Raw genomic sequence first — 25118 nt, 5'->3', positions numbered from 1 at the left:
GTCAGGCTCTGTGCTGACAGGGTGGAGCCTGCTTGGGATTCTCTCTCTCCCTCTCTCTCTCTGCCCCTCCCCTGCTCACACTCATGCATGATCTCTCTCTCTCTCTCTCTCTCTCTCTCAAAATAAATAAATAAACCTAAAAAAGAAGTCTGTCGGGTAAATTCAGTTTATTTTAACAAGAGGAGTTGTTTAATTTTGTTTTTTGTTTTTTAAGTGGATGAATTACAACCTTATATTGGTCCTTTGAGATCTATGTCCATGATTATATAGACCTCACGAGTTTAGTTATAACCAGAAATAAATGCAGATCTTTATTATCACAGTGTCATGGGAATTGTTAAAAATTTATTCTTAGACCAAGCCCTCACTTGGGCCTCCTGAGTCCTCCTTACTACACCAGGGACCATCTGTGGGCATCATCAAAACTGCAGTTTAAATGCATCCCACACTGGCTTTCTTTATGTTGCAACTCCTCATGCAGTTGAATATGCTCCATTTGTAGGTTTTTTTTGTTCACATCTCACTCTGTTTTGAATGTTGTCTCAGGTACAGTTCTTTCACATGCGTAATCAGTATCATCCAGGCCCAGTAAGGAGAACAAAATCCATAGAAGAAAAAATCAATAGAAATAGAAATAGAAGAATAGAAATAGGAGAAAAAAAAATCAATAGAAGAAATTTAATATAGGGAAATAACTAGTTACAGAGATGTTGAAAGACCTAAAAATAAGTGCCAATGAGGCTACCCAGAAAGTAGCAATTACAAGAAGCTACTACTACCCCTGGGACCTGAGGAGCAGAGAAGGACAGTGTTATCTGAATAAGAGCCCAGGCCACCCTGTGGGAGCTAGACCCTTGGAGAAAGAACCACTCAACCATGCTGGAATCACAGCACAGTTGCCTGGTAGGAATTGGACCACAAAGAATGGGGCTTCCAGACAGGAACTGAAACCACAGAAGAGACATAGCCACTGCTTGGCATGCTCCCAAAGCAGAGAGGAGAGAAAAATCTTGGATTCTCCCCCACCCAAACTTCCATGTCCTACTCCCAGTTACTCCCATTGGCTGAACCTAACCAGAAGGCAAAGGGAGCCTGAGAATGCAAACTAGGCCCTGGAGATTCAAAGCAGGGGAGTGCAGGGAATGGATCTAAGAGAAAACAGGCAAATAAACAGGCTATACACGAATTGGAAAAGGAAATACAAATAACCAATAAACACAGGAAAATATGTTCAACTGCATTAGTAATCAGAAAAATGCAACTTTAACCCACCCATAACTTTAACCCACCAAAAATGTTAATATGCCAAGTGGTGAAGATGTTCAGCAGCAGGAATGCAAACCTGGGAGTGCAAACTGGAAAGCATACAGGCATTGTCTAATAATGTTGATGCTGAACATACCCTGTGTTCCAGGAATGCCACTTCTAAGAATGCACTCTCAGGAAAACCTAGCCATGTGCACCAGGAGACATGTACAGCAATGTTCACAGAAGCATCGCTAAGTGCAGCAAATTACCCAGCTGGAACTTACTCCAATGTCCACCAGCAAGAGAATGGATAAAGTATGTTTTATTCTTATAATGGAATATTGCATAAAATGAATAAATTATAGCTACACACATCAATACAGATGAATATCACAGGCATAATCTTTTTTATTTATTTTGGGGGGGGGCAAACAGGGGGAGGGGGAGGGGGAAGAGAAGAGAGAGAATCCCAAGCAGGCTCCACTTGATCTCACAAACCATGAGATCATGACCTTAGCCAAAATCAAGACTTGGTTGCCTAAATGACTGAGGCACCCAGGTGCCCCTATCACAGGCATAATTTTGAGCAAAAAAGATAAGTGCCCAAAAAACCTTGAACTGAATCTACTTACATAAAATCCTAAAACATGCACAGTTATATAGTCTGTTTAAGGCATGAACTATATATAAGGAAGCTGTAAAGAAAGGAATGAGAAATGACTCCAAAGAGGTGTTACCTCTGTCTGAGAATAAGGCGGACATGATCAGTAGGAAGCCCACAATCCTAGCTACTCTTTTTCAGGTATGATGCATTTTATAATTAAAAACTTCACTTTGGAGATACCAAAAGCTCATGTTCCCACTTCCTAATTGCAACTAAGAATAAAATAATATTAATACTCTCATATATTCATGCAAGTTCTATAGTTAGATTTCCATCTTGGTATCCTCATTTATGGCTATTGACCTTGGCCTAGTTATCAATCTTGTCTATGTTGTCTCAGTTTCCACATTTGTAAAATAAGGATAATAATAGTTCCTTCATAGAATGACTATCAAATAAAAGAGCACATTGGAAACTGTCAGCACGATGGCCTGGCACCCAGTGGGTGGCAGATGTCTGTGATTTTGCTCACATCATTGCCTCAGCAATGGAGTATCCTCCCACCACCTCTATCTACTGAATTTCACTCATCAAAGGACATTCAGCTTGGTGCCTGCAGACCCTCACCCACCCACCACAGTTGATTTCTCCCTTTTTTAAATGCCCAGACCTCCTGTTGCCTGCACTAGGCATTTGCCATATATTTACTTATTTATTCATCCAGCAAATTAGGAGATATTTACCAGGTATTTATTTATTCATTCATCCTTTATGAGGCACTTACCATATATTTGTTCAGGCATTCATCCAGCAAATCGTGGGCCAGGTGCCAGGAACAGAGATGTGTCTAAACAGACAGAGTCACCGCCGTCAGGGGTCCTGCAGCCTAGAAAGGGAGACAGACATTCAGCAAGTGAGCAAGTGCATAATTGTTTAATCCAGCTATGCTAAGTGCTATCAAGACAAAGTGTGGGATGTACTCTGAACCAATCACAGAGGAAGTTGACCTAGACTGCAGAGTCAAGAAAGATTTCTTTGAACAAGTGACATTCAAGGTAAGACTTGAAGGATACACTGCTTTCTATTGTCACCATAGACAATAAATAGTTATTTAAGACATATAACCTAGGTGGAGTATCAGTACACATGTAACTGCAGAGCTTAATTTATAACATGTAACTGTAAAACTTAATTTATAAATTAGGTACACTAAGAGATTAATAATAGTAACTAATAAAAAACAATTATAACAATATACTGCAATAAAGTACGTGAATGTGGTTTCTCTTCTTTCTTTCTTCAAAATATTGTACTATACTCATCGTCCTATTGATAATGTGAGATTGTAAAATGCCTACATATGAGATGAAATGAGCCAAACGATGTAGTGATGTAGATTTAGGTTACTATTGACCTTCTGACCACACATCAGAAAAAGCATCATCCACACTGTGGTTGACTGAGGGTAACTGAAACCACAGAAAGCAAAACCACAGATAAGGGGGGATTACTCAAACAGCAAGAGGCACTACGTGTTAAATATGAAGTGAACAGAATGCATATTATCCAGATGTTTGGAATCCCCAAGGGTTAGGGTCCTTCTTAGAAACGTTTTATATAAAATGTGAGATTTGAGCACGGCCTTAACTGGAGGGGTAGAACTAAACCAAGGGAGAAGGAAAAGAAGCATTCTACATTGGAGAAAATATGGATATATGGGCAGAGATAGGAAAAGGCAAGACAGATTCAGACAGGTTGACTGAACCAAAGAATGACATAGGAAGGTCAATAAACATAAAGGGTCAGATCATAGAGGGGCTTGCTTTATCCTAGATGAGTTTTCCTTTTGTATCACAGGCTTCTTTGAGACTCTCAGGAAAGCCCTGGACCTCTTCTGCTCTTTCTCAAAAAAAAAAAAAATTTTTTTTAAGTGCATTCATAAAACTGTATATAATTTCAGGCATTCACAATCCTCCTGAACTCCCACTTAGCACTGAAAGGATGTGAGCAGAAGAAAGGTCATATGTTCCAAGCAGTGTTTAAGATTCCTTTGCCTAAGAGGACAATTGTTGGCAGGAAGGTCAACTGAGAAACTACTGCAACATAATGCAAGCAAGAGCTCATATGGCCCTATGCTAAGGTGTGGCTCTAGGAATTCATTTAGTAAGTAAACTATTTTTTTTTTTTTTTTTTTTTTTTAGAGCTTACTCTGGATCGGGTCTGTGCTCAGTGTAGGAAGGTAATAATGAGAAGATAAGAGCACAACTGTCAAGTAGCTCCAAGTTGGGCAGGATCAGAAAGGCAAGCAACCACAAATGCAGAGGGAATCAGGGCAGTAGCAGATAGTCTTACTCAGAACTTTGATTGCCCAGTTCTAGAGAATCAAGTCAAAGTCTTTGACATCATATTCAAGGCACTTCACGAAACTTCCACAAGTTACTTCTCTGCTGTCATTTTTCACTTAGGCCTCCACCACAACTACTTTTAACACACACACACACACACACACACACATGCACCCGGAAGGGTGGTCATACTGGACTGCTGTCCTCTGCCCCTGCCTTGCAATTTTCCTGCCATTCTGTTACTATTTTTCCCCAACCAGCTATGCATGGTCAAATTCCTACCGACTACCCAAGACCCAGGTTGAGGTGCTGTCTTCCTTGAAGCTTTGTCCAGTCTCCCCATTCATTCTGCCCTAAGTTAACTGTGTGTGCCTCAGTCTCCCCTAGTACTCAGTAAGCTTGAGCCTGCAGGGATGTTTTCTCTTTATCTTATCCTGGGAGGAGCCCCTCCCCATAATAGCAAGTGCTTAATATATTTACTGAACTGAAGGCCCAAGTCTGGGGAGAGACCAGAGTCAAGGTTAGGAGTCATCAGCAAAGCCTTGGCAGTTAAAATCAGGAGAGGCAACCTAGATGTTCTTCTCCTGGAAGCATTCACCCTCAGAGGACAGGAATGAAGGTGTTTCTGGGTACACACCATGTGCTTTTATGGGGTTTAAGAATATAGGACATTCACATCCAGGCAACTTAGGTCAGCCTATTTATAATGATTGCAGTTCCCACAGGGAGAGGATAAATATTATTCTCACACTGCTGGTTTGGGGTGCACACTTCCCATTTCCACTGGATTATTATTATTAATTTTTAAGAGAAGAGCTTACTTGCAAAGGTCAGATGGTTATAAGGCCTAAATCGTTGAAAGTATTGATTGTAGGTTCACTCAAATAGCTCTTGCTTTTTCATTCTTTAACAATTGTGGGTGAAACTGCAGAGTGCGATTACCCTGCCTTTGTTTGCACTATCCGAAAACACAAGACGCAACTAAGGACACCTGAATTCCTTGGCTTGATAGCAGCAGCAACACTACGGATGCAGACTTCCGCCTTTGGGGTATGAGAGGATGTGGGTGCCTCTCCAGCCTAGCCCACAGTCAAGAGGTCCTCCCAGACAGGTGCGCTAGGCAGAGAACAAAGTCCTAAACGAACCCAACCCACACACCAGGAAGTTGCCAAGTCCCGGCAACTGCCGCGTCTCCTCAACTTTACTGAAGAAGAGTGGGGGCCAGGACCCCCAAGCCCGGTAGTCTGAGCGACACTCTGCAGTCTAGCTCCGCGCTCACTTCCCGTCTCCTGGCGGGTCGGTCCTCCAGAAGGTGCGCGTAAGTTCGTCTTCCCGCCAAAGAGTCCACTCACTTGCCCCGCCCCGCCCCGCCTGATTGGCCGAGGGCGGAGGGGGCGGGGCCGGGATTCCCCGGAGGCTCTAGGCAAAAGCGCCGGCCCGGCCCGCTGAGCGCAGCGGGAGGGGTGGGTCCCGCGTGCGCCCGAGGACCCGGTTGGACTGCTGGGGCCGGCTCAGGATGAGGACGCGCTGGGCGACCCTTCGCCGCGCGGCGGAGCTCCTCTTGCTACTTCTCAGGTGCTGCGCACTGGCGGAGCCCTCTGGCCGCGCAGGTAACCGCGGGCGGGCCAGGTCGGCGGCGGCTAGGGCCCTCGAAGTTGTCAGGTCTGCCGACTTTCCTCGGTTGGGGTTAGGGCGGCGCCCCGGGTCTCGTCACCTCTGCTTTCCTCGGGGGTCTGGAGCCGAACATGTGAGCCGAAGGGGAATTCTGGGGTAGGAGGAGCTCCCTGGCCCTCGGGCGCCTGGAGGATGGAGGGGTCGCGGGGGGGGCAGGGCCTTTCTGGTGCTGAGAGAGAACAGTCCACCTTAGGGAAAGCGCATGACCTTTTCTGTGCCGGTCCCCCGCCCCTTCCTCGTCCTGAAGCCTCCAAAATCTTGCCTCCTTAGAGTAAAGGGCTCTTCAGCAACCCCCACACCCCATCCAGCGGGTCTCGCCCCTCCTTCGCCTCCTGGTCACCTTGGCCACTCAGTGTCTAGAGGAACTTTCTATCCATAGCGCCCAGAATGATTAATGATGCCCCAACTTAGCTGCACGTCCGCCAACGTGCACATCCAAAAGGAAGTTAGGTTAAGCCATGTCTTCTAAAGTGACCATGATCATAACTTATTTATGATGCCCTCCCCTAAAGCCTTGAGCGGCGATCTTTTCCCCTGCCTTATCAGCTCCAAAACACCCCTGCGAGGCTGACGGTCCCACGTTGAAGCGCAGGTGGCTTGTCCAGAGACCTTCCTGCCTCTAACTGCGGAAGCAGGACCAGGAATAGACTCCCTTCGCTGATGCTCTGGGTAGTGCCAGCCTCACCATGCCCCCTGGCAGCAATCGGAGTTTGCTTTTACTTTCTTTTTGCCTTGGCAAAAGATGCCCCCGAGGACTTTCTTAGTCGGGCTGCATAGCGAGTGGTCAGTGGGCCGTCACCACCTACCACTTCTGTTCACTTTTCCTGTATGAGGAAGTAAAAGATGGGTAAGAACTTTTTTGAAAACCGTAGGCTGCTTGTGGTTCTTATTTTCCTGTAACAGCTAAACTAAGTTACTGCCAGATTTAGACTTTTTTCAGAGCGTGATGTGAAGAAGCTTCCCAGAGTGTGAGTGACATCACCCTATCTACAACAAGGACCTTTTAGTGAATGCTGATCTGATTCACACTTCTCCATTCTCCTTTGACCCTCCCTGTTGGAAACTGCCAAAAGTCCTTTACTGGCTGTGAGAATTCTTTTCCACCTGCCCACAATCCAGGTAGAAATATTTCACTGCCACAACTAACCACAGTCAAAACACCCTGACCTTTCTGTCACCGAAGACTTGGTTTCCACCTACTTCTGCTTTAGTCTTATCTGTTTTTGTCTCCCCCACAGAACTCAAGATTTCCTTAATTTTTGCAATCTCTGCAGTCCCTGGCCTTTCTCATCACCCCAAAGCAAAGAGCATCAGCTTAACTCCATTCTTCCTGCACTAGGTCCTGACAGGTATTTGATTTCCTGAATCCTTCCTCACCCTTAGTAGCTGCTCTGGTCTGTTTACTACACCCTCAGACCAGACTTGTGGTCCCATTAAGGGAAGCACTGGAATTTTGAAACCCTAGCCATTTGAGTAATTTGTTTGGCAGCGTGTCAGCTTCACGATGCTGGTAATGGCATGCAGTCTGTCACATGTATGCCGTTAGGTTTGTGCAGGAGGCCTGTGTTGCTCAGGTGCTGAAACACCTAATTTCAACACCTAGTAGTTGCTCTGTGCCCTTGGGGAAATCCCAATTGCTTGGTTTACTTTTTGGCTTCCTGGGAGAGCTAATAGCTTGAAGTAAACCAATCCTTCTAGAACTCCTGAGGTTCTCACCAGCCCATAACACCCAATCTGAATGCCATGACTTCCTGACTCCTAGTAGATTGTCATGGACCCAAGGTCACTTCAGGACCTGTTTTTGAACTGACAAACCCAAACTTCTGATTCTTTCCTACTCCACATGTATGATCTGTATACATGGTGGTGACTCCATGAAATGCTTAACATTGTGGGCTCTAGAAGTTCCCCTGAAACTAAAAATACTGCAATCTTCATCCTTCTTGCCTCTATCTCCCTCTCCATTTGTCTGTGATTATAAAATGTTGATGTCCAACTTCTCTTTGGAATGTGCAAACCTCTTTTGTTTAGGTAAGACAATAATGATTAGGCAATAGGAGATAGTTTTCCTTTGATGAATGTGGAATACTAAAAACTCATTTTCAATATATGATAATACTACTTAGCCATTTCCTCTCAGATACCACTAGAATATTTCTATGAAATGAAGCATATAAAAATGCTACTAGGGATGATGAGACTTATTTTCATCAACCTTTGCCTTTTAGACTTGCCCAAATATTGTATGTGGAAGTAAACATTAAAATTCCATTTAGGATATATTATAAGATAACATGAATAAGATGCAACATAAGGTTGTCAATAAAGAATCTTTTATAAGTTGCTGTGTAATTACCTTTTCAAAGTGTAACATATTTCTGAAATATTTTATTTACCCTTATTTAACACATTTTATGAATAAGGAATTATTTTCACACTTCCTCAGTCCTTCCCACCCTTCAGTCTACCATCCCGATAGGGTCACAAGACTGAGGCAGACTGAACTGCTTCTGCGAAGGGTAAGGAATGATATGGGGAAACATCATGAAAAGACGACTCTCCCTACCTTATATATTATGTATGAATGCTTACACATACATTATGTATGAAGGCTAATGGCAAGTTTCCTTAAATCATATCAATAATTAATGTATGTGCTAAGGGAACACTATGGATGTCAAACATTGATTGTAAATAGTTAAAAGACAGATCTAAAATGAGGCAAGTATTTATGATCATAGATGTTACAATTAGGTAAGAAGCTTGGCAACTCCTCTTTTACATAGCTTTTCCATGCCATTCCATACCTCTCCTGTAGTCTTTCAGAGTTCCTACAAACTTCTTCAGTCTATGGGTGTCCCAGAAGTAAAACATACAGTAAATGGGAAAGGGTAATTTTTTTTTTCACTTCCAAAGAGTATTTATAAAGCATCACTGTTACCTAAGTGCACATACCTGATGCTAATGGGATTAGGATGACCTAAAATGCTACTAGCATTAACATGACATAATAAAGTTGTGGACATCTGTTTAAGAACAATATACAATGAACTTGGCAAAGACCAGTAAAACCTGAAAGGCTAGGAAAACTTATCTTGTGGAAGCATAGGATATTAGTACTGAAAGTGGCTAAGGTATCTTAAACTTCTCTGCTTTCATCTTACATTTGGAGATACGAAGACCCTGGGGAGATTAAGTGACTTCCCCAACATGTCTACCAGCTAACTGGTAGTGGAGGTAGGTCTTCAACCTAGCACCCCTAACTCGTATTCCACTGCTTGTGCCACTATACTAAGAGCTATAGCTAATCTATTGGATTCTGCAAAGGCAACTTGAAAGAACTTTGAAACACTGCAAAGATAGCAAAACTCCTGCTGGCCCAGCTCACCTATCTGGGATCAAAGGGCACAGAGCAGAGTGCCCACGAAAGAAGACAGTGAGACCACAGGACAACGGAGGGAAATGTTCCAGCAAGGGAGGTGGCAGCCTATTCTCCTGTAGAAGCAGACTTCTTTTTTTTCTCCAGTAACTCCTGATACTTTGGAATACGAGATTTATCTTGGAGAAGTGAGAGAATAGTTTGGGAAAAAAGTACCTCATGGGTCTGCGTCGATATTGAATATTTCGGAGAAGCGTACTGGAGAAATTGTGAGCGATAATCTTCTAAGACAGTATGTTTTCCTCTTTTTGTTAACTATCCTCCCAAATGGTGTCCATAAAGCAGAGAATGGCAGAGAAATGTCCAAGAAGGAAGGGTGAAGGATGGAAGTTGCTATGACCAAGACACCTAGCTGCAGCCTTACGTAATATTTGAAAATACAGAGTTGAAAGCAGAAGTAACTTAAAGTTTTACAGGATTTTGTAGTTGTTCCTATTCTTGTTGCTGCTGCTGCTATTTAAAGCAAAAAATTCTGTTCCTAGTTCAAGCTGAGATTTGACTTAATGGTATAGTTATTATTTATATGGTGAAATTTCCCCTCAAGTCCTTCGTATAAGAATTTTTAACTCTGAAAGCCTGTGAATTATTATCAGAAAAGGTATGTAGCGTTAGTAAAATCAATGGTTGTGAAGCTGGCATCAAAATGAAAGTGCCTTTTGGGATCTAAAAATTTACAGGTCCTTCTGCTGAACCCTTTGGTTCACTGACAATGATTGTTTAACTGTCTTTCAGCTTTCCTCTCAGCAACATGAACTTTTGTGCTATAACTTCAAAAAATTTTTCTTTCTAAAAGCACTGGCCAAATTGTTCAACTGTAAGTTGTTTTAACAGATGTGAATCCTGTTCCACAAGCTCAGGTGTGCAAGAAACCATGCATTACTTTATTTTCATAGAATCAGATTAAATTTTATTCTGAGGTCCCATTCCACCAAGTTAGCAGAACTTCAGTTTTTGTCATTACTCAGGTCTTCCCCAACTTATGCAAAAGTGGCAGGGAAGCGTTCAGGGAGGTCCCTTGGTTCGCCTTCAGCTTATGCTCATCACTTTGGAGTTTCCCACTGTCCAAACCTCCTGGCTGTTGAATTCTGAATCCCAGGTGATTTCTGGAGCTCAGGCTCAGCCTCAGCCTCCGTAGGTGATCCACACAGTCAGCACTTTCCCGACCCCTCTTCACGGCTTCTCATCACGTTCCTGTGGGTGCTAAGGTAGAGCTGATCACAGTCCCTCCTACCCTTAGAATCCAGATCTTCATTTCCTCTCATCCCTTTACCCCACTATTCTACTTCTGCCCCCTCAGAAGTCTCTGCATCTCCTCTGAGACACGTTCATGCCATGTAATAATTTACCCTGCCATAGTAGCTAATATAAGCAAGACAGAACTGTGGTCCTGAATAGGTTCAGGATACTTTTCATTGACTGTAGACCACCTCTCTAAGGAAGATGAAAACGAAGGAGTTTCTTCATCTCATTAAATAAGGGGGGCAGATATTTCACGGAACAACAATAAAAATATACATACCATTCTAAGTGCTTTACCTGTATAAGCTCATTTTAACCTAATATCTACCATATGGAAGTACTATTTTACAAAGGAGGAAACTGAGGCATAGTGGTTAGATAACTTGCCCTGATCACATGGGTAGTAAGTAGCAGAGGCAGACTATGAACCTAGGCAGACTGGCTCATGCTCTTAATCCACACTATACTGCCTCTCTGACTACCACTGTCCTCTGACCTTGTGTAAGTGCATTGCAGTTTATAGATGTTGGAGGGTGGGAGTAATCCCGGAGTGCTCAGACTCCCCTCAGCAAGCAGGGGCCAAGGCACACTAACCACACAGTTCAGAATCCTGAAATGTCTTCTTTAACTGTCTGTCTTGACTCAGGCAATGATCCATTCACCGTTGTCAATGAAAACATGGGCAAGTGCATCAAGCCACTGAATGACTGGATAATAGCAACGGACTGTGATGGAAGTAAGGACATGTTATGGAAGTGGGTGTCCCAGCATCGCCTCTTTCATTTGCAATCCCAGAAGTGCCTTGGGCTAGATATTACTAAACCCACAGACTCCTTGAGAATGTTCAGCTGTGACTCCAGTGTCATGCTGTGGTGGAAATGTGAGCACTACTCTTTGTACGGAGCTGCCCAGTACAGATTGGCTCTGAAGAATGGACATGCTATAGCAAGTACAAATTCATCTGACGTCTGGAAGAAAGGAGGCACAGAGGAAAACCTCTGTGACCAGCCTTACCATGGTGAGTATTGGGGAGGGACTTTACTCATTTGCTGTTGGGTTTGGTAAATGTGACATTGAACCTGCACAACTGATCACAAATAAAGTCATGCGTTGGTAAGGGCAGTGAGCTAGCATTCAATTTCAGGCACAGTGCAGTAACATTGAGCTACCCATGTGAGGTTGGTGCTGTCTTTCCTATTTTACAGAAGAGGTTAGGTACCTCGTCAGAGGTCACACAGTCACTCTGTAGTAAACCTAGGATCTGAAATCTCTCTGACGCTTGAGCATGTGTATTTCCTATGATTACACTCTGAACTCCAGAGGGAAAGAAATGGTAGAGTAACAGGAAATTCTTCATAAAGGGTAAAATTCAAATGACCTAGTAAAATCAAACTTTTTATAAGTTAAAAAAGAAGAAAGAAAAAGAAAAGAAAAGAAAGAAAAAAGAAAATGTATGTCTCCTTGGCAAATTTTTATGTAATGGAAAAACTTCAAGACCTCGTGTGAGTGAGTTTATTTCTATTTTTGGCATGGCGGTCACACTTTGATGTTTGTGTTTATGATTCAGCATTTTAAGAGTGGACTTTTTCTCAATTGCTTTCAAAAATAAATACAGTTCACCCTTGAACAATGTGGGGGTTAAGAGCACTGACCCCCATGCAACTGAAAATTTGACTCACCCAAACTTAACTACTAATAACCTATTGTTGACTGGAAGCCTACCAACAACATAAACAGTTAACACGTATTTTGTATATGTATTACATAATGTATTCTTACAATAAAGTAAGCTAGAGGAAAGAAAATGCTATTAAGAAAATAATAAAGAGGGGTGCTTCGGTGGCTCAGTCAGTTAAGCATCTGACTCTTGATTTTGGCTCAGGTCATCATCTCACAGTTGGTGACATACAGCCCCAAGTCAGAGTCTGCTTCGGAGTCTCTCTCTCCTTCACTCTCAGCCCCTTCCCCACTCATGCTCTCTCTTTTTCTCTCTCTCAAAATAAGTAAATAAACTAAAAAAAAGAAAAGAAAATCATAAGGAATAGAAATACATTTACATTACTGTACCGTATTTATCAGAAAAAAATCCACATATAAGCGGACCTGTGCAGTTCAAACCCATGTTATTGGAAGGTCAACTGTATATGAATATTGCCTATGACAGAGCTGATCATGAACTTTGTTCTGCATCTAGAAACTGGATTATAACAACTTTCCAAGTCAGAAGGAGTAGATTTATTTTTTTTAAACCTCTAAATGTAATTTGGTATCACCCAAGCAAATCTTTTTCATCATCTTGTTCTGAATTACATCAAATGTTTATATATAAATATATATTTAATTATCTTATCTAAGGCTTAACCCTTATCTCACCTTTGCTCTTCTTTGTAAATTTATATAGGTTCACAGGGTTTTTCTTTTCTCTTAAAGCTCACTTAAGCTAAATTTGGCTTTCTGTCCTTCCCATAACACACACACATTTTTCTCCTGTGGTAACCTATTTCTATTTCCTACTGAAGATGCATCTGCTTCTGAGATGTCAGGTTCTGCTCTTAACGGGAAAATATTGGAGAATTAGATATGGGGTTTTCCTTTTTTTTAAATCCTCGATCCTTGAGTCATTGAACAAGTCTGTTTTTGCTAGCCAGCTTCCTCCTAACATTAAAAAGCAATTGCTAGGGGTGCCTAGGTGGCTCAGTTGGTTAAGTGTCCGACTTCGGCTTAGGTCATGATCTCGTGGTTCATGAGTTCGAGCCCCGCGTCGGGCTCTGTGCTGACAGCTCGGAGCCTGGAGCCTGCTTCCGATTCTGTGCCTCCCTCTCTCTCTGACCCTCCCCCCATTCATGCTCTGTCTCTCTCTGTCTCAAAAGTAAATAAACGTTAAAAAAAAAAAAAAAAAAAAAAGCAATTGCTATTTGGGTACCACTTAATGGCAAGTTTAAATTTTGTACTTTGAAAGTGTTTCTCCAATTTGGCAACTAAGAGAAAACATGGAATGACACAAAATGCCTTTTGAACTGGATTTGACTTGTTTCATCAAATTTGTTCAAAGATCAGACAGTATTATTTTCTCGGCAGGGCTCTTTCTGTCTCCTGCTCCTGATTCTTTTGAGGGATGTAGTTGTAATCGTAAATTCCTTAAGTACCCCAAGACCTTAATTTCAGTCTAACTGATTTTCTTTGTAATCCTATGGGGTTTATTTTATGCATTTGTAATATTCTTCTGAGAAGGGCACCTGTGCATTTCATATAGCTGCCAAAGTTATCAGGAGCACAAAAAAAGTTTAAGAACCCACTTGGGGTACCAACCCAGAAAGAACTAAGCAGTGCCCACAGGCACAAAGTGTTTCTTGACCTTACCAAATACAATATTTGGAACACTGGATTTTCAAATAAGAACTTTAGAGATTTCTGAGGAAAGGCTCTCATAGTTCTGACTCATCAGCACACACCTCAAGTTTTAATCTGGACAGAAGCCAGGGTCAAACCTACTTCCTCTTTTCTATTCCTTTCCAGATGATTGGTACCATCCAAATCGTGTGTGTCAGGAATCTACAAGTCACCCTGGAATTGTCCTGCTTTCCTCTCTTACTAAATTTAATCACATATTAAGTCCTGGCAGTTTTACTCTTTTAAATGTATGTAGTCCCTTCCTGCTCTTAGATTAGAGACTACTGTCTTAAGTTAAGGGCTTTCTCTGGCACTACTCTGTCAGACTCTGCATATTGGTCTCTGCCCTGCCTTTTGTCTAGCTAGCTGTCTAGAGATAAGAAAGATAAGACTTAAGAGTCCCAATAGAGTGAAGTCCAAGGTTACCCAAACTTGTTACAGCAAAGCAGTGCTCAACACCATAATTGAATTCCCCAAATATAGCTTTTTTATTTCTCCCTTGTATTTGCAATATAAATGTTTTTACTTATAGTATGAGAAAAATTATTTGTCATTGTTTCCTGGGTTGCCTTCCTCCAACCCCCATCCCGTGTGAGAGTCATGTTCATCTCAGAGAAAACTTTAGTTGTATAAACTTTATGAATGAATTGCCTTTGACCAGCCTCCAGATAAACGTGTATATCATTAAGATATCTTTTTTTTTTTAATTTTTTTTAATGTTTATTTATTTTTGAGACAGAGAGAGACAGAGCATGAACGGGGGAGGGTCAGAGAGAGGGAGACACAGAATCTGAAACAGGCTCCAGGCTCTGAGCTGTCAGCACAGAGCCCGACGCGGGGCTCGAACTCACGGACCGTGAGATCATGACCTGAGCCGAAGTCGGCCGCTTAACCGACTGAGCCACCCAGGCGCCCCTATCATTAAGATATCTTGAGCTCACTAGCAGCCTTCAAATTTTGAATATTTGGTGAATCCAGAGGAAATTGAATTTAGTGGAGAACTGTCTGAATTTTGAACAACTCTTGCGAGCCTGCCAACCTTTTTAACAATTGAAGCTATTTTGCCTCATGTTGCAGAAGAAATTAATGTTAGTTTTCCATGTAAGTGATTCAACTCACCAATTTGTATCTATTTCAGAATAAGCTGTTGTTTTGAGAGTGCGATCATCATAAATTCACACATTCAGAGAAGATTCTTCTCAGGAAAAGGCTGTCTCTAGGGAAACCCATAGGATTTAAGAGGTCCAGCAGCAGTGAAAAATGTGTGAGAATAAACCTCTTTGTGAACATTTAGCATAAGTTAGCTGCTACTGATGTGGTGGTTGCTATATCCTTATCATTCTTCAAACGATATTGTGAATAGGAGAGTTTTTTAATTGAAACCCAGCTTTAAGCTATGAAACAGAACTTGAAACCTGAGAAGGCAGCCGTTAAAGTCACAAGTTGTGCTTAACATGTCAAGGACTCTAATGAGGGAGCCAGTTCCCATCCTTGTCACTTACAGTTTAGTGAATGTTTTATTTAACTACATTGCAAAAAATGGAGATTTCACAAAAAAGTGTAATACATGCCCTATAGATCTCATAGGTTTATGGTAAAGAGCAAGTAAAAGAAATGTATGTGAAAGCACTCTGTATTACAGAAACACAAGACTTTTTAAAAAGGAAGAAACTGAGGGTTCTACAAGTAATAGTTGCTGTGTTCAGGGACTCCTTTTAAGTACTATAATGTTGGAAGAGAAATTGTCATGAACTATTGGGAGCTTTGGTATCATTAGAAATAGAACACAGGTAATAAGCAGATTTATTATAAAATGTAAGGCCAAATTACTCTTTAACAGAAATATCCTGTCCAAAATCATTTATATGTCAGAGGAAAATAAAACCAGTGTCCCTTAAAAGATTGTTTGTAAATAAAAGCGTCTGGATTATTCTTACTTTTTGCTGTACTACTGCTTAATATATTCTAAACTGTTAAATCAAGTCTCATACTTCAGTTAACTGAATATTTGAGAATGATAAAGGACGTGGAATCAAATACTATCTTAAGTACACTTTTAAGCAAATCTGTGAGACATTTTGATGGACCCTAATAGCCTGGTAAAGGGTGATAAGATCTGACTATTATGCTTTACCTAATAGCCACTATTTGATCTGATAATGACCTTGGTTTTAAACAAATTAAGGGTATGGAAAAAGGTGACCAAAATAATTACATAGCTAGCTGTTCTATAAAAGCCCCTTTCCAAGAGAACTGTTGTCTGCATAAATATTGAGCACTTTCTTTAGTATTTCCAGGCATATTTGTGGTTGGAATAATTTTTCAGTTTTTATCCATGCACCAGGGCAAATTATTAAAATGGAACTCAACAGATGAACATAGGGGAAGGGAAGGAAAAATAAGATAAAAACAGAGAAGGAGGCAAACCATAAGAGACTCTTAAATACAGAAAACAAACTGAGGGTTGCTGTAGGGGAGATGGGTAGGGGGATGTGCTAAATGGGTGAGGGGCATTAAGGAGGGCACTTTTTAGGATGAGCACTGGGTGTCATATGTAAGGGATGAATCACTGGGTTCTACTCCTGAAGCCAAGACTCCGCTGTATGACAACTAGCTTGAATTTAAATAAAACAAAATGAAAACCTGGTACTAATACCTCTCTGGCCACCAGCCAGTCCCATGAATTCCCAGACGAAGCTGGTTCTTCTTTTATAACATGAATTACCGTGCCCCATTCTTCTCCAAGAACCATCTCAGAGATCTAGCTGTTCTTTCTCCCACTTCCTCAAAACCCACAACCTCAGTTCTACCACCAGTCTGTGAGCAATGGGCTATGCGTCCATCTGCCTAACTACACCTGCTTCCAAAGTCCACACCCACCCTCAGTGACTCCAAGGTATTTTTCTGGCCCCACTCTTACTAAATAAAATAATTTAAAATGTAAATTTAGTCTCAGGCAGAGATCCCCTTCTGGTGAATTAGTCTTCCACCCATGGTAATCAGTTGATCCCTGCAGGATCAAGCCAGGATCATTTAGCTCTTTATCACACCATAATAAATGATGCTTTACATGGATTATCTCATTGAATCCTCTTGAATAAACCTATTAGCTAGATACTATTATTCCTAGTTTGCAGATACAGAAACTGAGGCTAATAGAAATTAGAGAGCTTGCTACAGCCACACAGTCACTCAGTGGGGGAGCCAGTATTCAAGTACAGATCTGACCAGTCAGCTTCCATGCTCTGAATTTCCACACTGTGCAACCTACTTAGATACTGTATTCTCTTTTTTTATTATTTATTTTTTTAAGTTTATTTATTTTGACAGAGAGAAAGAGAGAGAGAGAACACAAACAGGGGAGAGGCAGAGAGAGGGAGAGAGCGAATCCCAAGCAACCTCCGTGTTCAGCACAGAGCCCAATGCCAGGCTTGAGCTCAGTCTCACAACTGCGAGATCACGACCTGAGCCAATATCAAGAGTCGAATGCTTAATTCACTGAGCTACCCAGGCACCCTGATAGTGTATTCTCTTAAGCGCAAACAACAATCTTTCTTTCACAGAAAATTTAGGAATTAGTTAAATGAAGGTGATTGTCCAGTTTTTAACTTTCCTTTCCTTCCTCCCCACACCACAGAGATATATACCAGAGATGGGAACTCCTATGGAAGACCTTGTGAATTTCCATTCTTAGTTAATGGGACCTGGCATCATGAGTGCGTTCGTGATGAAAATCATGGTGGGCCATGGTGTGCAACCACCTTAAATTATGAGTATGATCAAAAGTGGGGCATCTGCTTAATATCAGGTATGTATGGGCTAACAGGCTTTATATATAGAGAGACAATGGATACCATTTCTGTGAAGCAACAGGGACAAAAAAGAGTCCAAGAGGACTCACAAATGACTGCAACAAATATTATCCTAGAGAATAAATATATATTTGAGGGAAGAGGGAAGTAATGTGTAGCTATGAGCTTGCTTTTAGGAGTAGGCCAAGAATAGAACCAAGACAGAATGGTATCATGGAAGACAAAGAAGGAGGGAGTGTCTGTAGCATAGATACCTCAGGAATAGGAAGTGGAAAAGGCATGAGCAGTTAGGAAATTGCTGCTGACCTTCATTAGAGCAGTTTCAAAAGACCATTGGTCATAGAAGCTAAGTTATAGTGGACAGGTGTGAATAAGAGAGAAAGCCTCTTAAGGTTTATGAAATAGAAAAAGAGCAAAGATGGTGGTTTGTGGGGTAGATAGGTTAAAGAAACACTCTTAGGATGATAGACACTTAAGTATATTTATGGCCTGAAGTAGAGAGTAGGGGACAAAAGAGACCCATATCCCTGGCCCTCTCAAAATTGGTAACACTGTTCCTTCTGCTATTTGTGTGTGTTGAGCAGAGCATTTTTTCTAATTGCTTCTTACTAGAAGCAAACTATTCAGGACATGCTAAAGAGTTCACTGTTCTTTAGAAAGAGAGAGAGACCAAAGTAGCAGTTGATTCATTATCTGGCATATAACTGAGACATATTTTATCACCAGTCAGGTGAGAGTTACAGGTGATCACAATACCTGACATGTGATAAGTGCTCCAGAAATATTTTTAAGTGGTCAGTAGTTTGGAAGAATGTATAACAAAGAGAAAGGAAAAATCGCCAGACCTAGGTAATAATAGTTAATGCTTTTAGGGCCTTACCAAGTGTCAGATACCATTCTAAGCACTCAAACTATATCAACTCATTCAATCTTCACACAACCTTATAAGGTAGGCACCACTATTTATCCCCATTTCACAGATGACCAAAGTGAGGCACAGGGGAATTACAGCACTTGCCTAAGGTCACATAACAAATACATTTCAGAACTAGGATTCAAATCTAGGAAACCCAGTTCTGAATTCCTTGACTCAAATAACTATACTATATCATGCCTCATTCAGTAGCCAGTCTACTGGTATTAGTAATGCTGATTCCTCTTTAAGGAAGCTGAGCTTCAAAATGAAAAGTTCTAAGCAACTAGAAGAGGTTATACTGAGAAAATGGTTCTGCAGCAGAATCCCTTGGAAAGTTTGTTAGAACAAAGATTTCTGGAGCCCACCTTCAGAAATTATAATTTGGTAGCTTTGGAGTGGGGCCCAAGAATTCACAGTTCAATGAGTTCCCAGAGGATACTGGTCTGAGGACCACACTTTGAGAATTACTGTTCCAGGTAGAGGCATAGGCTTTTCAACACCCAGAACCTACTAAAAGATAAACGCTGATGTTTGCTTCAACTATAACTGATATGAGGCAGAGTTTGGTCAACTAGGCACTGATTTCATTTAAACCTCATTATAGTCTGGATCAGAAATTTTAGATGTGAAAGGGAGTGTAGAGGTTATCCAGTGCAATCCCTCAATTCTCAGGTGAGGGGCGGCAGACCCAGATTGATGACATGGTCTGTCAGGATCAGACCACATTCATACGGAGTCTGGTGGAGATTCCAGGATTCCTGACACTCATTCCCCACATATTTATTCCACTCCACCTTGCTTCCTTGACTGTTATGAGTATCAGTGTCTTTAGCTTCTTTTGGGTGGTGGGGTGAAAATGGGAGGTATTAATGCATTCATATACCTTTCAGAGTTCTTTTTAGGGACGAAGTAAGACTGTGAGTTTCTCAAAGCTGAGGATTCCTAAACCATGTAGATTATATTTTATAGCAGACATACTGCCATCCCCCGGAAGCTTCCGGATTTCAGGCATAGGGCTCCAGTGGTAATAAGGAAACTTGAGGCGATGTACTTGCAAATCTACCTATTTTGTTTTCACCAAATGTCACAACCACCTATATTGCTATTTAGGCCATTCAAAAGTGACTGAAGAAGCAGCATATGCTGTTCAAAAGATCAACAAGAGTAGATTTAGAGACCGGTGCTCTGATCACAGCTCTGCCACAAGCACCTCTAGATCTTTGTTCCCATCTGTGAAATGAAAGCATTAGACAAGATGACCTAGGAGGGCCCTTCCAGCTTGAAAGGCCATGAGTCTAACATGTGATATGTGACTGATGATGGGAGGCTCTTTGCAAAACCCCCAGAGTGGAGCCTGGGACACATGCGATATAGCCTATATTAGGTTTCCTCTTCTAGACAGTATATGGGAGTCTCTAAGTATGTTTTTGAACCAGCTGTATCAAGATCTATATATCTCATATAAGAAATAATTTGAAGGGTCTTTGTCTGGAATTGTAACTGCTTTTAGATATTTGGGTTTTTTTTTAACATTTTGAGAGAGAGAGAGACAGAGAGAGAGAAAACAGGGGGAGGGGCAGAGAGAGGAGAGGAAATCCCATGCAGGCTCCATGCTGTCAGCACAGAGCCGAACTCGGGGCTTAATCTCACAAATCATGAGATCATGATCTAAGCCGAAATCAAGAATTGGATGCTTCACTGACTGAGCCACCCAGGTGTGCCTAAGTATTTGTTGAAGAAAATAATATGCACATTATACAACGAACATGTACGTCTGTATACATATGCACACACGTGTACATATACATACGTAATATTGATTGTATACTATTAATTATATGTCATATATTAAATCCTCTGTTAATATATTAAGGAAAAATTCAGACTGAGTTTTTCAAATAAGGTAGTCACTTGGGTTCTACATTATGGGCATTTAAGCAACATGTCTGCACACACACATACACACAGGAGTTTTGCTGCAAACTGTGGCAAACCCCTCTGCCGTCTGCCGCTATCTGCAAGTGAACTTGTTTTTCATCAGCTCAGGAGTTTAACAATGTGAACACAGTTGAAGACTCCTACATTTAGGCAGAGGGCAGGCAGGGGCTAAAATATAGCATTATAATTGGTAGGGGATAATGGGAGAGTAGAGGATAGGAGAGTGGAAGCTTTCATCAGCCAAGGTTATTTGGTTCCTATGACTTCAAAATTTCTTTGTGTAACCAAAGAATCAAAACATGGTCATTTGAACAATAAAGTTCAATTTTAGTGTATCCTAAGAAGGTGGAAATTGAATTGCAGTATTGGTAAACATTCTTAGTAATATAAAACATTATGCCCTTACTTCATGATGGCTAACATATCTTTGTATCAACAGAAAATGGCTGTGAAGATAATTGGGAAAAGAATGAGCAGATTGGAAGTTGCTACCAATTTAATACTCAGGCATCTCTTTCTTGGAAGGAAGCTTATGTTTCATGTCAGAATCAAGGAGCTAACTTACTGAGCATCAGCAATGCTGATGAATTAACTTATCTTAAAGGTAGGTTTGCATGTGGTAGACCAAATTGCCGGGATTGTAAAGATGCCATCTATCTACCTCTATTTTCATACCCGGGTATGTTGATTTGTGTATATATCTTTCTGTCTTTTCTTGGGATCTAAACATCAACACTGAAGCCCTCAAGCAAAAAGGTATTAGTAGAATCACATTCTATCCATTGAAACTGCATTTCATGTTGGAGACCAAAAAGAAGTTATTGCTCAGAAAATGGAGTGAGGTAGCAAGATTAAACTGCTACCCTAAGCCTAAGAGAAAAGATTTTGTAAAAGGTGAACATTAAACAGTTTGAACATTGAAAAGTGGAGAACTCAAGGAAGGTAACGAACATGGCTGAGTCACACTAGATGGCCTCAGTGAAACGTTCTTGTGGTTGGGTAGAGGAGTGCCGTACTCCAAGGCAAGGAGAGAATTATGAAATCTGCAAATGGTTTAATGAATGGACACATAGAGTGGATAGGATTTTGTTTTATTTTGTCTGTGGGGTGATGGTGGTAATTTAAAAATTTTTAATTGTGAAAACTTGTACATACAAAAATAGAATATAACCTAAAAGAGACCTGTATAACCACTGCCCTGACTTTACACACTCGTTGTACACTAACATTTGTCATATTGCATTACATGGATTGATTCCGTCCCTCTTTCCTTGCTTCCCTCCCTTTAAAGAAATAAAATGTTAATAGAGTTGAAAACCCATGACCACGTCTCAAAATAACCATTCTTTGAGTGCTTTTATAACATATATATGTATAAATACGGCATATGTTTTCATTATATAGATCTATAATACACAGATATAAAAACATAGATTAAAACAGATATAAAAACATATCTAGGTTTTTAAATGATACAAATACTTATTTACCCATATGTAAGTTTATACGTTGTCAACTGCTGCTGTTACCTTGTATGAATAAACCACAATTTATCCATCCCCCTATTGAGAAACAGGTTGTTTTCAGCTTTTCCTATTACAAATACCACCGTAAGGAACATCCTCATATGTGTCTCATGGGGTAGACATGTATGAGATTTTTACTTGAGTAGGGATTGCTTAGTCATGGGGTGCACATCTCTTCACCTCTAATCAAAATTCCAAATTACTTTCCAAAGTGGCTGTATTCATTTACACCTCTGCAAGCACTTGATGTTGTCAGACTTAGTTGGCCATTGTGATTAATGTGAAATGGTTATTTCATTTGTCTTTTATATTTTCCTGATAATTCATGTGGTTTTGTGCCTTGTGTTTATTAGGCATTCAGGTTTTCAGCTTATAATCTGCCAATATTCAGCTTATATCCTTTGCCTTCTTTTTGAGTTGTTTGCCTCCTTTTTCTTATTGATCTATTGATTTTTCTTATTGATCTATAGTAATTCTTCATATACACTTATCTTTTGCTGTAGGATTACAAATATCTTTTCCTAGTCTTTGGTCTTTTCACTTTTGTTGCTTCTTATTATTTAAAAATATGGTACTTTTAATTTGGTCAGTCAGTCTCTTCCATAATGTTTTGTGCTTATTTATATTATTTAGCAAATTCTTTCTTAGCCCTAGTATGATAAACATAACCTCTCATTTTTCTTCTAAAAGTTTTTAATTTTGCTTTTCATGTTTACATCCATAATCCATTTGAAATAAAATTTCTAGAGGTGGGAATCTAATTTGTCTTTCTCCACATGGATGTTAGTTGATCAAGCACTATTTCTTTTACATTTTTCCCTAAAATTTATTATTCTACCTCTAATAAATATAAACTCCTCTATTACATGTGGGTTATTTCTAGGTTCTCCATTCTATTCCTTTGGTCTACTTGTCTGTCTATGTGTCTGTTCCACACTGTTTTAATTATGCCAGCTGCATGGTAAATATGGATGAGCAAGACCTCTCATTTTTTTTTTTTTTCTTGAATTGCCTTGGCTATTTTTTTTTTTTTTAATTTTTTTTTCAACGTTTTTTATTTATTTTTGGGACAGAGAGAGACAGAGCATGAACGGGGGAGGGGCAGAGAGAGAGGGAGACACAGAATCGGAAACAGGCTCCAGGCTCCCAGCCATCAGCCCAGAGCCTGACGCGGGGCTCGAACTCACGGACCGCGAGATCGTGACCTGGCTGAAGTTGGACGCTTAACCGACTGCGCCACCCAGGCGCCCCTGCCTTGGCTATTTTTTAACCACTTATTCTTTTCTATGAATTTAAGGATCAGCTTATTAATCTCAATGAAAAACTTTATTGGGACTTTGGAATTGCATTGAATTATAGATTAAAGAGGCACCTTTGTCACTACATTATTTATTAAGTCAACTCATCCATGAATATGGTATGCCTTTCTATTTATTTGGGACATCTTTCATGTACTCAGTAAACTTCTCTAACTTTTTCCATCAGAGCATTGCACTTCTTTTACTAGAAAGTTTATAAACAGAAACTTTTTGTATTATTTTTAAAAATCATGAAGCCAAAGTTATTAAGTCTCTGATTATTTGAATGAAAAAATAATCATAACATATGACAGCAATGATGCTTCAGACTGAGTACTAAATGCTTTTCATACATTATCTTATTTAATACTATATAACAATACTATGAGGTGTAGGTATTTTTATTAATAAGCCTACTTTGCAGATGAGGAATGTGAGGATCAGAAAGGAAATGTAACTTGTTCAAGGTCACCCACAAGTAATTAACAGAGCCAAAATTGGAACACAGTCAATGTGACTTGAAAACAAGTTGTATCTGGCATGTGTCTGCATTTACCTTTTTTTTTTTTTTTTATAAAGAGAATTTGTTTTTGTTTTTTTTAATTTCTTTTTAACGTTTATTTATTTTTGAGACAGAGAGAGACAGAGCATGAACGGGGGGAGGGTCAGAGAGAGGGAGACACAGAATCCGAAACAGGCTCCAGGCTCCAAGCTGTCAGCACAGAGCCCAACGCGGGGCTTGAACTCACGGACCGCGAAATCATGACCTGAGCCGAAGTCGGCCGCTCAACCGACTGAGCCACCCAGGCGCCCCTGCATTTACCTTTTTTAAGACTAGTTAAGTTCTTTGCAGGTATAGGTGGGTCTCATGGGTTGTTTTTTCCCTTTTGTGCAAAACTCTAAGCATTATTCCTATATATGAAACAAATACCTATTGACTAATTCAGATAAATCCCATCACACTGCTTTATAATAAGTGTTAATATTTGGTAAATCCAAACTATGAGCAAAACCCGCATGTCTCCAGACAAATTAAATAATTTAATTATCATTGCAACCTCATAAGGTATTTTTACCCCCATTTACAGATAAGGCAATTGATGCTTAGAAATAACATACCCAACATCACACACCTCAGAAGTATCAGAACTGGGATTCAAATATCAACATATATGACTCCAGAGCCCTTACTTTTTTACTATACTACTTAATTCTCTTATATATATTTTTTTCTCTTCATTTCTTTTCATCATTAAAAGTCTACTAGTCTTTTGTCCTGCTCTTTAGCTAAAAGCTTTCCTTTTAAAAGCCTTCCTTTCTTACTTCCTTAGCTTCACCCTTTTCCCATTTTGTTTGATACTTGAATAATCAGAGCTCTAGAATGGAAATCTATCAAATAAGCCTGATGGGTTAGTGGTTGTCAATGGAATTCCTTTTTCAGACCTCACTGAACCTTACAACAAATATTGTTGAAAGTGAAAAGTACCAATAAATTTAAGCCTCCTGGGATATTGACATTTGGAAACTGATGTTTTCGGTGAAGGAGAAAAGTATCCAAGTATGACTATCAAAACCCTAACAATCTAATGATGCATTTGGAGGAGTGAATGTTGCATGATTTCTTTATCTATCATTTTTATATTATAACTCATAAAAGTGAGATAACATATTAAATGACCCTGCTGTTTC

At 40.4% G+C, this 25118-nt stretch overlaps 1 protein-coding gene across 4 annotated transcripts in view; it reads left to right on the top strand.

Moving 5' to 3' along the window:
* The first annotated feature begins 5639 nt into the window (after positions 1 to 5639).
* LOC122226167 (lymphocyte antigen 75) overlaps positions 5640 to 25118 on the top strand; it is a 133379-nt gene continuing 113900 nt past the window's right edge. For 3 of the 4 annotated variants that reach the window (XM_042948929.1, XM_042948928.1, XM_042948925.1), the window contains exons 1-4: positions 5640 to 5807; positions 11196 to 11567; positions 17577 to 17747; positions 21045 to 21209. In XM_042948929.1, the coding sequence (XP_042804863.1) occupies positions 5714 to 5807; positions 11196 to 11567; positions 17577 to 17747; positions 21045 to 21209 (802 nt within the window). In that variant the 5' untranslated portion in view covers positions 5640 to 5713. The other variant, XM_042948926.1, reaches the window with a different exon arrangement.

The sequence above is a fragment of the Panthera leo genome, chromosome C1 (genome assembly GCF_018350215.1).
Source record: "Panthera leo isolate Ple1 chromosome C1, P.leo_Ple1_pat1.1, whole genome shotgun sequence".
Lineage (NCBI taxonomy): Eukaryota > Metazoa > Chordata > Mammalia > Carnivora > Felidae > Panthera > Panthera leo.
Note: the sequence above shows the minus strand (reverse complement) of the source record. Positions and strands in the feature narration are given on the sequence as shown.